Source organism: Myotis davidii, unplaced genomic scaffold (assembly GCF_000327345.1).
Source record: "Myotis davidii unplaced genomic scaffold, ASM32734v1 scaffold3758, whole genome shotgun sequence".
In the NCBI taxonomy this organism is placed as follows: domain Eukaryota; kingdom Metazoa; phylum Chordata; class Mammalia; order Chiroptera; family Vespertilionidae; genus Myotis; species Myotis davidii.
The window spans coordinates 10,351-25,203 of record NW_006289201.1 but is presented as its reverse complement, the minus strand read 5'-3'; the positions used below and the strand labels follow the sequence as shown (position 1 = coordinate 25,203).

Below are 14,853 nucleotides of genomic sequence, written 5' to 3'. Positions count from 1 at the left end.
CGGTGAAGTCAGGGTCCCGTTTTCATACTGGGGATGCAGGCTGGGACAGGCCCCGTATTTAGCCAGATCGGTGAGCCAGCACCCTAGAGGTGTGCTCAGGTCAGGTTTGGAATTTGGATCCCACCTGTGCTTGATCCCTGTGGCCTGTAGCGGGGCTAAAGGCTGGCGTCCCAGCGGTTTAACACACGCTACAGACGGAGGGACCGAGGGCGGGCTAGAGGCATCCCTGCTACCCCCCCAGGTCCGGAGGAGCCTTCCTGGAAGGGTCCGGAGAGGCAATCTCTGACGTGGCCACATTTTACGGACAGAGATGCCGGCGGGCGGCCACCTGGGACCGGCACGGGGGCGGGGCGGGACTCACCGCTGATGCTGCCAAACTGGGAAAAGTTGCTGAGCTGAAGAGATGAGGTCCTGATGGGTCCAGAGCAACGAGGAGGGAGAGGCGGGCACCCCAAGCCATGGAGGGACGGCCAAAGGGAGCGCTCGCCCCACCCGGGTTTCAAGGCACCAAATGTTAGGTTAGGTGGCTCAGGAGGTGGCGCAAGAAATAGAGACTCCAGTGAATCAGGAAAGAAAGGAAAGGAAAAGGTTTATTTCTGCGTCCCCGGGAGACCCACGTACCCTAAAAGACAGGGCAGTGGATTCACGGCAACAGGGAGGGGGGCACTTTTTTTATACTGCGGTTGGGTGAGGGGCGGGGACATGAGCTGAGGAATTTACTGCTGCAGGGGATGGGCGGGGGTATATGGATTAAGGGAGAAGAAGCCAGTATCTGTGTCTGGCAACTTGATCTGTGAGAAATTCCAGGGAAGTCCATTATCTTGTCACATGTCTGCATGTATCCGATCCTGGGCTCTCTCCGACCTAACACAGACTAGAATCAATAAAGCGAATAGATAAGGTTTTAAAAAACTGAAAAAATAAAAGAGAAGAGAAAAGGAAAAAGAGAAACGTAACAAAAAGGAGACAACAATGAAGTGGCCTTCATTTCAGCTGAGTGTAATGCCCCGTGGGAGCTCACTTTGGAACCCACTCTTCTGTTGTTTGCCAATTTGGGGCTTCCTGTTAGAAACTTAGGTGCTAACCACTGACCAGGTACTGCCTTTTGGATTTCAGCAACCTGCTTGAAGCTCCAAAAGATCAAAATATTACTCTGCCCTGGGCTGCACAGGAATCCTTGGATGGGATCTGCTGGAAACCCTGGGTTTTTCTCAGTTCTCCAGTATGTGGAAAATATCAGCCTGGCTCCCAGGATAGTGGGCCAATGGCCTCTCCCCCAATCCAGGCTCTGAGGGCTCCTTGAAACTGTTTGCCTCTGAAAACCTCAAAATGCAGGGTGTGCAGGCAGGGCTCCTGAGGCTGAGCTGTATCACCTGGGGCGGGGTATTTTCTCTTCACCTGCCCTCTGGCTGTTGGGAGTAGATAGCTCCTCTCCGGAAAAATGGTCTTTCAGTTGGGAGCCAAGGACCAAATGCTCCTGGCTGCTCCCCGCAATGCTTCCCACCTCAGCCTCTCCTTGTGCACCTGGAGTGCACATCTCCCTCTCTCCCTGCACCAAATGGGTAGTTGCAAATGAAATTCCTGGGCTCTGGGTTTAGAGAAAAAAACAACCATAAAACTGTGGCTTTCTCTCCAACTGACTCTGGTCTGTGGCCTCCAGACTTCTTTGCAGCTAGCAACCCTGCCGCCTTTCACGCCTACATGTTACAGGGGCTGCCAGTCTTGGCTCTGGTGTTTGGTGCTGTGAAGCCCAGTCAGGGTTCCAGGCCTCTGTCTTATGAGGGGACAGACTTATGTAGCCAGCAGTTCCCGCCTCCCTCTCTGCCTGCTGGCCTGTCACCCTTGGTAGCTGGGTCAGCTCCTCTAACCACCTCGCCCTTCCTACCAGTCTCCAGGTGTTTTCTGTCATTCTTTGATATAAGCCTCCTCCTCAGCTGGACATCAGAAATGCCAGGTGAATGTTCTCCAAGTTAGTTGTACGTCTAGTCTGGCCCTAGGACAGTGGTTCTCAACCTTGGCTACACATTAGAATCACCTGGGAATCTTTTTAAAATCCTGATTTCTGGGCCTCATCCTCTGGAAATTCTGTTTCTTTGTTATGGGCTGGGGCCACAACATTAGTAACAAAGTAACAGAATTTCCGGAGGATGAGTCCCAGAAATCAGGATTTTAAAAAGATTCCCAGGTGATTCTTGCCATAGACCAATTCAAGCCTGTCATAATTTCAAGAGTTTCATCAAAAGGTTGATGAGACTTGGGGACTCAACGGGGTTGAGTCACACATATAGTCACCTGTTGGGAACCACTAAAGGCATTTCCCCAAAGCTGAATAGGAAACTGATTGTGGCTGCCAGACAGTTAAAGGGCATCTTAATCTACATGTTATTGCCTCCTACTGGCCAAACACCTGAACAGCTGTAGGCTATTCCATTCTGACAATGGATGTACTCTTTGAAACTTTACCCTTTGAAGTGTATTATCTCCATCTTGCCTTAGGACAGACATATTGTGTTAATAAAAGCAAGGGTCCTAGGCAAGGGGACACTCTTCAGTTCCTTTAGCTGAAGGTCCCCTGACCCCCAATGCCTTTCAAAATTATATCTCCTCTCCGGACTCTGGATTTCTATGTCATCTACGTGCAGCCCCTTTTCCAGATTCTTGAACCCCTCTTGATGCTGGGACATGAACCCCGGCAATTCTAATGTGCAGCCAAGGTTGAGAACCACTGCCCTAGGATGAGGTGCATGACAGGTCTGCCTATATGGCCAGCACTTTTTTTTTGTCAAAGTGTTTTTATTTGAAATATGTGAAAGGAAAAAACTATAATAGAATCATGTCACTTCATGAAGAGGGCAAACCATGATAATTTGGGGGTAATTATGTGTGGATGACACAGAATAGCAGTACTTACCTTAGATTCAAATCACAGTGTCTTCACGCTGTGGGTAGGGAAAATATAACCTGCACTCTTGTGTATTTCTTTAAAGAGATTTTTAATGGCTGCTCTAGCTATTACATTTATATAAACACTATTTCCTCTAAAATCCGGAACAAGACAAGAATGCCCACTCTCACCACACTCATTCAACATAGTTCTGGAAGTCCTAGCCAGAGAAATATGGCAAGAGAAAGAAATAAAAGGCGTCCAAATTGGGAAGAAAGGTGTAAAAGTGTCACTTTTTCCAGATGACATGATTCTATATATAGAAAACCCTAAAAGACGCCACACACAAAAAATAAATTAAAAAACAATAAACAAGTACGGTAAAATTGCAAGATACAAAATCGATGCACAAAAATCTATGGCTTTCATATATACTAACAACAAAACTTCAGAAAAAGAAATGAAAAAAAGAATCCTATTGCAATTGCATTAATTAAAAAATACCAAAGGGAAAAAAACGTAACAAAGGATGTGAAAGACCTATATACTGAAAACTACAAAGCATTATTAAAAGAGATTTTAAAAGAAACAAGGAAATGGAAAGCTATTCCATGTTCATGGATTGGAATAATCAACATAGTTACAATGCCATATTACCCAAAGCAATACAGACTTAATGCAATCCCCATCAAGATCCCAATGACAATTTTTAAAGAAAGAGGACAAAAAAATCAACAGATTTATACAGAACCACAAAATACCCTAATAAGCCAAAGCAATTCTGAGGAAAAAAATGAATGAAGCTGCAGGTGTCACACTACCTGACTTTACATTATACTACAGAGCTATGATAGTCAAAGCAGTATCGTATTGGCAGAAAAACAGACACACAAGTCAATGGAACAGAAGTAAGAGCCCACATTAAAGGAAAACACACACATCAATATGGGCAGTGAAATTTTGGCGAAGGAGCCAAAAACACAAGGAAAAAAAAATGATCTTCAATAAATGGTGCTAAGAAATTTAGAAAGCCAAATGAAAAGAATAAAACTGGATTATAGTTTGTCCCATGTACAAAAAAAATATTCAAAGTGGATCAAATACCTAAATATAAGGTCTGAAACATTAAAATACACAGAAGAAAACATAGGTACTAAATTTATAGACTTTGGTCATAGAGGACATTTTATGAACTTGATCCCAAAGGTAAGGAAATACAGGCCAAAATAAATGAATGGATCTATATCAAACTACAAAGCTTCTGCACAGCAAAGAAACTGACAGCTAAACAGAAGCAGCTGACAGAATGGGAAATGATATTTGCAAACAATAGCTCCGACAAAGGTTTACTATCAAAATATATAAAGAACTCATAAAACTCCAAATTAAACAAACAGTCCAATTAAAAAATGGTCAGAGTATCCCAAATAAGCTTCCATTTTTATATATTTAAGGCCCATCACCTATGCCGAGGTGCGGGGGGGTGGGGGGGTGGTCCCATATAGGTGCTGCTCCGAAGTGGGACATGCACAGGTGGTCTGGACCATCCGCTTGAGGCTTGCACCAATACCTTCTGGTCAGACACTTTCACAGAGACAGCGCCAAGATCTGAGCTGAGCCGGAGAACTTACACACAGACAAACAGATTAGATGCAAGCACACAGGGGGTTTATTTACCAGTTCCTGCTGGGTCTCAGGTACTGGGAAGGATCCACCCAGCGATGCTCGCTGACACACACACAGGGGTAGACGGTGACGTTGGCTGCTGGCTCCTTTGTAGATCCACAGTTAATTGGGCAGAGTTTCGTGCTGGGAACCCAGACGTGAGCACACACAGTTCCTCACACTCTGGCGACAGGAGAGCTGTGTGCTGCTGGGTCGACCAGACTATCTGATTATATACCCCTCTGTAGACATGGTCTTCGTTGGTGTGTGTGTTATCAGCGGAAGCCATGTGTGGATACACTCGGGGTCTGCTAATCTATGGGTGTGTACAGGCTTTGGGCGTTCCCATCAGATAGGTTGTTTATCAGTACTAAGCAGAGCTATGAGGGTGCGTTCCTGGGTCCCACACAGCATTCCTATATCTAACATTACTATAACAGTCCACACGGGGTTACATGGTTCAAGTTGTACATTCTACGGTCCTAACATTAAGTACCATAAAGATTACTGTAACACAGAGGATCTGAACAGATACCTCTCCCAAAAAGACATACAAATGGCCAATAGCTATATGAAAAGATTTTCAACCTCACTAGTCATTAAGGAAATGCAAATCAGACCTACAATGAGATACCCCTTGACACCTGTTAGAATGGCTACTATTAACAAGACAAGTCATAACTAGTTTTGGAATGTTTGTGAAAATAAGGGAGCCCACCTTCACTGCTGGTGGGAATGTAGACTGCTACAACCACTCTGGAAAACAGTCTGGCAGGTCCTCAAAAATTCAACAATAGAGTTAGCATATGATATAGCAATCCCCATCCTGGGTATCTGCACAGAAATCTTGGAAACATGTATTAGCAAAGAGATATGTACCCCATGTTCATTGCAACATTATTCACAGTGGCTAATACATGGAGACAACCAGTGTCCTTTGATAGAGAGTTGGATAAAAAACATATGGTACACATACACAATGGAATACTACTCAGCCATAGGAAAAGATGAAATACTGCCATTTGTGACAACATGGATGGACCTTGAGAATATTATGCTAATGAAATAAGTCAGGCAGAAAAAGCTAAGCATCATATTATCTCACTGATATCTATACTAATAAAAGGGTAATATGCTAATTAGACCAGGAGACATTCTGGCAGACCTTCCAGATGACCTTCTGTACAAAGCCATGGTGGCGGGGCCAAGGCAGAGGTGGTTAGGGGCAATCAGGCCAGGAGGAGAGGGCAGTTGAGGGTCATCAGGTAGCAGGGGGGGCAGTTGGAGCAAGTAAACCTGAAGGGGGCAAGCATGCTGGCAGTGGCACAGTCGGGGGCGAGCAGGCTGGCATGTAGAGTGGTTAGAGGTGATCAGGGAGGCAGGCAGGGGAGCAGTTAGGAACCAGTGGTCCCAGATTGCAAGAGGAATGTCTGACTGCTAGTTTAGGCCATATCAGGCCTAAACCAACAGTCACACTGTGGGATCAGGCCTAATCCAGCAGTCGGACATCCCTTGAGGGGTCCCATATTAGAGAGTGTGCAGGCCAGACTGAGGGACACTCCCCCCACCCCTGCACAAATTTCATGCACTGGGCCACTAGTTGAGATATAAAACTGCAACTCATAGTCACAGACAGCAGTGTGGGGTTGCCAGAGGGAAGGAGTTGATGTGAGATGATTTGACTTTGTGGGGTGGATGATTTGACTTTGTGCAATACTATACAGACCTTATATCATAGAAATGTAGACCTGAAACATATGTAATCCTATTAACCAATGTCACCTCAATAGATTTCATAATAAAAAGGTAGGAAACAAGGAAAAACACAACCACAGTTCATAATTGACTTGTATTTTAAAGTTGAACGTGGTGGCTAACAGCAGGATAGTACTCCTGATCCAACAACTTAAAAATGACTAAATTGAAAAAGAATCATATATTTAAAGAAGTAAAAAATCTAAGGAAGAAATATTGACTTGATGAACTAGATGAGCTGATTTCCTGGCAATATCACACCCCCATCCCCTCTGATTAGGGCAAGGGGCAGGGCCCCAGCGGAGGGATGACCATGGGAACAGGACAGCCACAGAGCAGTGGACAGCGGAATGTGGAGCAATGAGTTAGAAACTAGAGGCTACCAATCTCAGGGTTCTAGTTTCCCAAGGGGCATTTACTAACTGTCGGGCAGGGAAGGGGGCTAGCAGGGGAGCGCAGGGAGGAGAGGGGGACAGAGTAAACTTTCTAACGTTTTCAGGTGCTTGGGGCAAAATATTCCTGGAAAGAAGAGGCCATCAACAATACATATTTTCCAGCTTTGAAACATGTTTTCCAACATAGCAGTATTTTAAACATGTAAGAAAGTGAGTATTTGCACTTTTATGACTGTGGCAGTATCAGATTGAGTAGATAGGATTAAATACCAAACAAAGCTATTCATATTCCCAGCAACAACATTCTGAATTTACAATAAAAATGTTAAAGTCTATTGTAATTTTAAAAATGTCCCTGTTATTAACATGCTCGCTCCACATAATCATGATCAGTAAGAATGGAAAGTGTGAAATAGCATATGAGTGGAAGAGTTGACATGCTCTGAGAACGGGATGACAGCCAAAGGAGAACTTGGAGGAGAGACCATGCATTCAGCTTTGCATGTGCCGAATTTGAGCTACAAGTAAGATGTCCATGAGGAGACCTGCTGGGGGTAGTTGATATACCTTTCAAAAGCTCGGCAGCAAAGCCTAAAGCATTCACATAGGTGATTACTACAGTCAGGAGACTGGATAACATTAACAACGTAAATCACACGGTGAGAGAAGAAAAGAGCAGGCTTGCAGGCCCAGGTCAGAGGACGTGAGGTGTGGGGAGGAGAGTAAGGACTGGGTTGAAGAGAAAGACCCTGTGATTGGCCCATGGAGACCCAGAGAGGCTGAAAAGTGCACTCTTTCTGGGAAATCTAACAAGACAAGAGTGGCATAAACTGAATGACCGTGTATGTCAATCCTGTGGAAGTTCAAGGCTGAAAAATGTGGGAGTGGAACCTGAAGGAATTGGCTGAGGCACTTTCAGCAGACTTGGGGGTGGGAGTGAGAATGGATATTAGGTAAGTGAATAGGCTGAGGGCACCACATTTCCAAAGACACACTGGCTTAAAGGGAAGAAAGTTAGGGCAGAATCTAGTAGAGAATAAAGGAAGAAATTTAGCTTGTGCCTCTTCTCAATTATTTGTTAATTGCGTTCTGTTTTAAAATGGGAGATAACAACACATATGCTTATGTAGAAAGGAGAGCAGAGCGTGAGAGATAGAAGTTACAGGAAAGGTGCCACCTGCAGCACTTCTGGCTGGGGAAGAACAGAGGTGATATCTGAGCCCAGGACTGAAGACAGCACTGAGCACACTTGGTGGAGAAGACCTGCGAGGCAGAACACCACCATCAAATCTGTGGGTAACAGGCTCACTCAGGCCGCAAATATGATGACTAATCTGCAAACAGAATGTTATATATCGATTATATCCCAATTTATATAGGTGATTACCTTTGGAGAGTGCTTGCCTCTGGTGGCTAAGTCCCTAAAACCTGGGAGCAACATCCTGAGAGCAGCGGGTCTGGAGAAGAGGGACATCTCTCAGTGTCTGGGATGATGAGAGAGTGTGAGGAACCGTGGAAATATTTGTGCAAGTAAATTATGGAAATTGTTCCAGTTGGGATTTAGCCTCTCTTTATGGTCTGGGTTTGTCACCATTTGGCTTTTTTGAGAGGGGAGCTCACATATTGCCATAACCCATGAAGTTTGTGTCTAATTATAACAACCACATACTGAGCCCAGAGTCGCCTGTTATCTGTTCAGTTATTAACAAAGGCCAGCTCTTTGCTGAGGTCACATTGAGCTGCAAGTGGCTTCAGGGGCGTCTTTAGGAATCAGCAACATGGCAGAAGACATCAAGACCAAAGTCAAGAACTACCGGACTGCTCCTTTTGACAGCCGCTTCCCCAACCAGAACCAGACCAGGAACTGTTGGCAGAACTACCTGGACTTCCACCGCTGTGAGAAGGCAATGACTGCTAAAGGGGGTGATGTCTCTGTGTGTGAATGGTACCGACGTGTGTACAAGTCCCTGTGCCTCATATCCTGGGTTTCAGCCTGGGATGACCACCGGGCAGAAGGCACGTTTCCTGGGAAGATCTGAACTGGGCATCCTCCATCCTTTTCCCAGGGCGTGAAGGGGGGCCTGGGTACATCCCACCCTAGAATCCTGAATCATGGCTTAACTAATAATAAATACTTGTTGGAAAAAAAAAAAGGCCATAGCCAATGTTATACACATCAATGCCAAGATCACCTCCCAACATTGTGTCGGCTCTCCCCAAATATATGCTCTTCAATCTTTCTGAAAGTCCCTTGGACCTGTGTATTTATTGGTTATACTCTTTTCAAGTCTCCTTTTCTCTAATTGTACTTGTGTGCCATTTTCATCTCTGACATATACTAATATTTCATCTATATTTTTATAGACCCTAAAGGATTTTCTCAGTTTTCAACACTAAAACATGTAAAAAGTGTCTGCAACAAATTGCTCAGCCAATATTTAAAACTATATCTCTGGCTTCTGAACCGATGGACTAAATAACAAAGGTTAACCAATTTATAACCATATATCTTTACTACGTTATTGGTTGTGGAAAATTTATTTCTATGATAATTCTTTTCCAGGTAATAAAAACATTCACATGAACTTTTTTCACATTATTTAAAGCAATATGTTCAAGAGCAACAATATATCAACAAGGGAGGGAAAAGTGAGAGAACAACAGGAGACAGGCTCCTCATTATCCTCAGCAGAGAATTCACAGAGAGTAAATGGCGATAAAAATTAGCAAACTTTGGGAAATGAAGATGTATGGGTTATTATGAATATCTTTGAAAATGTAGGTGACAATAGAGTGGCATAAACAATAAGTATAAGGGAACAAGAAATTCATGTGTTCAACTCCTCATTTGTTCAAAATGCATTTACCAGGTTTTTCCCTGTCTCACATTGTGTGAACAGTATAAACTCACACATTTCAAACAAGCTTGCTATCAAGGCAGTGCTCCCTGAGAATTACAAGAGACAATTCGTGGCTTCCTGATTGGATGTGGATTTAATTCTACTGTTGGAAATAGGTTTTATAAGAAACCTATGTACCTGGAGAACTCAGGGTTGGCATCTCCTGCCCCACTGAGAGGTGTGAGGAATCAACTGCAGGTCTGGCACCAACAGGTGGGACCACGGAGTCCACACTGAAGGCAACACAAACACAAACTCATTGTCTCAAAAGAAAACATAACTCAGCAGGTGCCAACAACTGCAATTCAAGGAAAGCTGCACAGAGAATTGATGCATCTGATGAGGCTCAGGCTCAAATTCAGGAATCTGACACCATTGTCCTTTCCAGGCAAGGTCAGGATGTACAGTGAAGGAACTCCAGAAATGCCTTTCTCATTACTGACCCTTTTTCAGCCTCCTTAAAGGTTCATGGCAGGGAATCCAACCCCCACTCCTTCAGTTAGTAATGGCCAACGCTCCCACCTGAACAGCTTCAATTATAGCCGGTTTACTTGGTAGAAATGCCTCCTCCTTTTAACGGTTGTTACTTTTTGGCTTATTTTATTTATTATTTATATTTTTTATATTAGTCATGGAGCTGGCAATTTGGCCAGTAGAAATACTTATTAGTAATTTTTAGGCTCATGCGCTCAGAGTAGTGGAAAACAGCGCCTGGGCATCCTGCTGTCTATGCAGCTGAAGGCCATAATTTCCTTCAAGTCCCTGAAATTCCCCACAGCAGGAAAGAAGGTTGGGAGGAACTTGCCCTTCTGATTTCTTTTTGCATGCAAGATCCTCCAATTCTGTTCTTAATCTTGCCCATCAATGCAAATTAACAGCCTCCAAACAGTACAGTTCTGCATTTTTCACCTGCAGAGCATCTGTACCCATGTTTTCTTTTTAAAAAATATATTTTATTGATTTTTTACAGAGAAGAAGGGAGAGGGATAGAGAGTGAGAAACATTGATGAGAGAGAAACATCGATCAGCTGCCTCCTGCAAACCTCCTACTGGAGATGTGCCCGCAACCAAGGTACATGCCCTTGACCATGGAATCGAGCCTGGGACCCTTCAGTCTGCAGGCTGATGCTCTATCCACTGAGCCAAACCGGTTAGGGCCCCATGTTTTCTTAAATCTCGGGGATGGGAAGAGGGCGTGGATTTGGTAACTTTTCTCCCTAAGTCATCCAATTTCCAACCTGAGAATGAGGCTCCTGTCAGGTATTCTCAGACATGAAACAAACTTCTTTAAGACCAGAGAAATGCATGATGCTGGCATCTGTGTAGGGGACCGAGAGCCATGAGGGTCAGCCGGGGCCTCAATCAGACATCAAATCCATGGCATCAGGAGATCGATCAGGAGATCTCTGGTAAATCCAGGTTATGTCCCTAGGATTTAGTTCATCTCCTGTGTCAGAGGTAAAACTGAGTGCAAATGACCTCACAGCACATCAGTGTGTGTGTCCCCTGTGCTCTCACCTAGAGCCACCATTAAAGTTCCCGTTCGGCTTTGTGGGCACTCAGTGCACAGCGTGTCCAGGAGAAAGCCTGCTCTCCAAGACTGTAAGTATCTGCACTAGGTTTTGCACGGACAGACTGCAATCATGGGGCTGGAGATGTAAAAGCAAACCTCAGCTCCCCTCAGTGCTCTGGGTATATTTTCCATAAACTATAGGTCCAATCGGTCTGGATGATAAAACACTGTGGAGGTAGCATGTACACACATCCCTTACTCTGAACAAGATAAATACATAACTCTGGGAAGGTGGTATGAGAATGTTTCACTTAAATCTCTACTATATACTATCATCTTGAAAATGAAAGGAAAAGAAATAAAAGCAGGCAGAAGGGCAGCCATTCTTCAGAGATGTGTGTTTCCATATCAGCAGATAAATAATATGCAGATTGAACACCTGGCTTTATGGTCATGAGAGGTTCACCATCACATGGACAAAGAGGAACAAAGTGCAGTCTAGAGTCCCCTTTCCTGTGCTTCTCTCCACCCTGCTGGTCAGTGAGCAGGAAAGAAGACAACCAGGTCTGACTGAAGCTTCCAGGTGACAAGCTTCAGTGTTTCAGAGGAGAAGATATATGTCAGATTTAGCCTGAGAAACTGATATTTTTTATTAGTGGTTCACCCAGGTAAGTTTAAGATGAAATTTTTATCATGTGATAAAGAGCAGTGCCGGGGGGTCTGCGTGTGTGTGTGTGTGTGTGTGTGTGTGTGTGTGTGTGTGTGTTTATGAAGAGTCTGGAAGGGTCAATAGAAATAACAAAGAATCTAGGGAAATGTCTTAAATTTAGCATCTTTTATGCTCATAATTTGCCTATTTTTGCTCTAATTAATTTCTCTCTCTAGAAAACCTTAAGAAATCTTTTGAAAAGCTGTAATCCTCTTGTTAGGTCACCAAAGGAGGAAAGCAGGAGGCCAGAATGGTGAGGGATTACAAATTAATTCGATCATCCACACATCAGGTGGGTGAGCCTGGATGGTTCCAGCACCCAGCGACAGGAGTCAGCAGATTTTAAAGGGTTCTTGGTGGGCGTTTTCTGGGAGGAGACTTCTTTATGCAGACCCTGAGGGGAGATAATGGAATGTGCTCACAACAAGTGAAATGTGGTGAACGGGAAATAACCTGAAAAGTCAGTTCCCAGGGGAAAGGTATCAATTCAATTGCTCCATCAGAGCCAACATTCCAGCCTTTTTGTTTTATGAACAGGGACCAAGGTCATATCTTCTGTACCAACTTCCTGCTGCGTCAGGACAGCAAGATCATAGGGGAATGGACTTTGATAGTAGTGGGCTGCTCAAGGGGGGCAACAGCATGATTTCCCCAAGAGACTGGTTGGTGCCATCTCAAAGGCATTTCTGTTGAGTGAGTTGGGAGGTAAACGCTGGTCCTGAGGCTGCCACAGCATCACTGGTCGTTTTTGCTGCTTTTCTGAGCCTGGAGCTGAAATACAACTGAGACCTAGATGTAGAATAGGGGTCTCAGTTGCCTGAGTAGTGATATGAAAGGGGAGAATATGTTACTCTAGGGGTGAGGTTCTTGTTTGCTCAGTTTTGCCCCTTGCTGGGCACCCACAGGGTTTTGCAGGTCCTGAAGCAGGATTTGACAATAGGTAGAGCAGTGGCTAAGCTGCCTATGGCAGTCCCACCCCTACTGTGATGCCCAGGGTCATTAGGAGAGGGATTATCTGGAGGTTACCCTGGGGATGAGGTCCTTGTTTCCCAGTTTTGACCCTTGAAGTTCTTACGTTTAAATCTGAAGTTGTTACATTAAAGACTTTTACTTTCTTTCAAACTGAGCAATCATCTTGGTTGCTGCCCAGAAAACAGGTAGGAGAGAGAAATAGAGACATGCTTGTCAATATTGCAATGCATACATCTCAAGTAAAGGTAACTTTTTTTTTAGTTATGGTGTCTCATTAATGGTGAGATTTAATGCTTGAATAATAACTTTTAGTTTATTCTGTAAACAGTAGTGGAAGAGATTCCACTTAAATTCCTTCTTTTTAAGCTTAAATTTACTTCTAAACAGCATTCTTTTTGGCTACTGCTCATTTGCATATGTATGCAAATTTTACTTTGGACTTTACTAGAATCAGTTGCTCATAAAATATTGGCTTCTGCCCTAACCGGTTTGGCTCAGTGGATAGAGCATCGGCTTGTGGACTTGAGGGTCCCAGGGTCAATTCCAGTCAAAGGCATGTACCTTGGTTGTGGGCACATCCCCAGTGGGGAGTGTGCAGGAGCCAGCTGACCGATGTTTCTCTCATCGATGTTTCTAACTCTCTATCCCTCTCCCTTCCTCTCTGTAAAAAATCAATAAAATATATTTTAAAAACTATTGGCTTACCATAGGAATGAGTTTATATGAGATCTTGATTATATTGTGAAAAGCTAACTTACCAAATAATTGAAGTATGCTCCATTATTGAAAAGCAAAGTAAGCAAACTTATACACGTGACCCATGAAGGACAGATGCCACCCCCTCCCCACAAGCCAATCTGAAGAGCAGGCTGGGAGGGGGTCTGAGGCATTATGTGTGCCCCTGTTTAAAATTCTGCTGCTGAATATTCTGGTTTAGCTTAAGAAGTACTCAGCAACCTTGTCCTGCTGAGCTTAGGGGCTGAAACCTCAGGCTTTCTTGCTCAGAGTAAAATGGCCCTTTTACAATTCTTGTAAACAGTTAACTTTAGAACTAATTTTTTTCTTTCAACATTTCTCTTTTCCTTCTCATTACATACTCAACCTTCACAAATTTCACACTTTCAACTTAGCCTTCAAACCTTCTTTCTGTGTCCTTCAAAAATGCATAGCCATGCCTCAGACCTTCCATTAAGTACCTTCAGCAATTTGTACAGACCTGCTCTTTCTTTTTTCTTTTCTTTTTTTTAAATTAAATCTTTATTGTTCAGATTATTACATTTGTTTCTGTTTTTTCCCCCTATCACTCCCCTCCTCCCAGTTCCCACCCCACCCTCCGCCCTCAATCCCCACCCACTATCCTCATCTATAGGTGCACAATTTTTGTCCAGTCTCTTCCAGCATCTCCCACACCCCTTTCCCTCCCAAGAATAGTCAATCCATTCCCTTTCTATGTCCCTGATTCTATTATAATCACCAGTTCATTCTGTTCATCAGATTATTTATTCACTTGATTCTTAGATTCACTTGTTGATAGATGCATATTTGTTGTTCATAATTTGTATCTTTACCTTTTTCTTCTTCTTCCTCTTCTTAAAGGATACCTTTCAGCATTTCATATAATACCGGTTTGGTGGTGATGAATTCCTTTAGCTTTTCCTTATCTGTGAAGCTCTTTATCTGCCCTAACTTGATCCTTGTGATCCTCTGGTCTGCTGTTGGGAGTCTGTATAATATTCTTTATTTCATTCAGTGTATGCTTAATTTCTAGTTGGTTCTTTATCACAACATCGAGGGTCTCATTAGATTTCTTGTAGATCTCATTAAGTTTATTGGCAGTTTCTAGAAAATTATTGAAAGACCTCTAAAGTGTGGTTTTGAGCTCTATATCCTCCATTTCTGACATTTGTGTCCTGTTTCTTTGTTTCCGCATTTTTTATGCTTTCTTGGTGCACCCCCTAGTGGTCTTTGTGCTCCGTCTTGTTGTAGTTAAGCCTTGATTATCGTAGGTAATAATGGGGGGGATTTGACCTCCAGGCGAACTGGCTGTGAGAATCAGCTAT

The 14,853-nt window shown here is 43.7% G+C and overlaps 1 protein-coding gene across 1 annotated transcript; it reads left to right on the top strand.

Moving 5' to 3' along the window:
• The first annotated feature begins 8,422 nt into the window (after positions 1-8,422).
• Positions 8,423-8,852, top strand: LOC102754707 (cytochrome c oxidase subunit 6B1). The gene has a single exon (XM_006761424.2). It carries the CDS (start codon positions 8,478-8,480, stop codon positions 8,736-8,738), a length of 261 nt encoding a protein of 86 aa, XP_006761487.1. The 5' UTR covers positions 8,423-8,477; the 3' UTR covers positions 8,739-8,852.
• Positions 8,853-14,853: the final 6,001 nt, after the last annotated feature.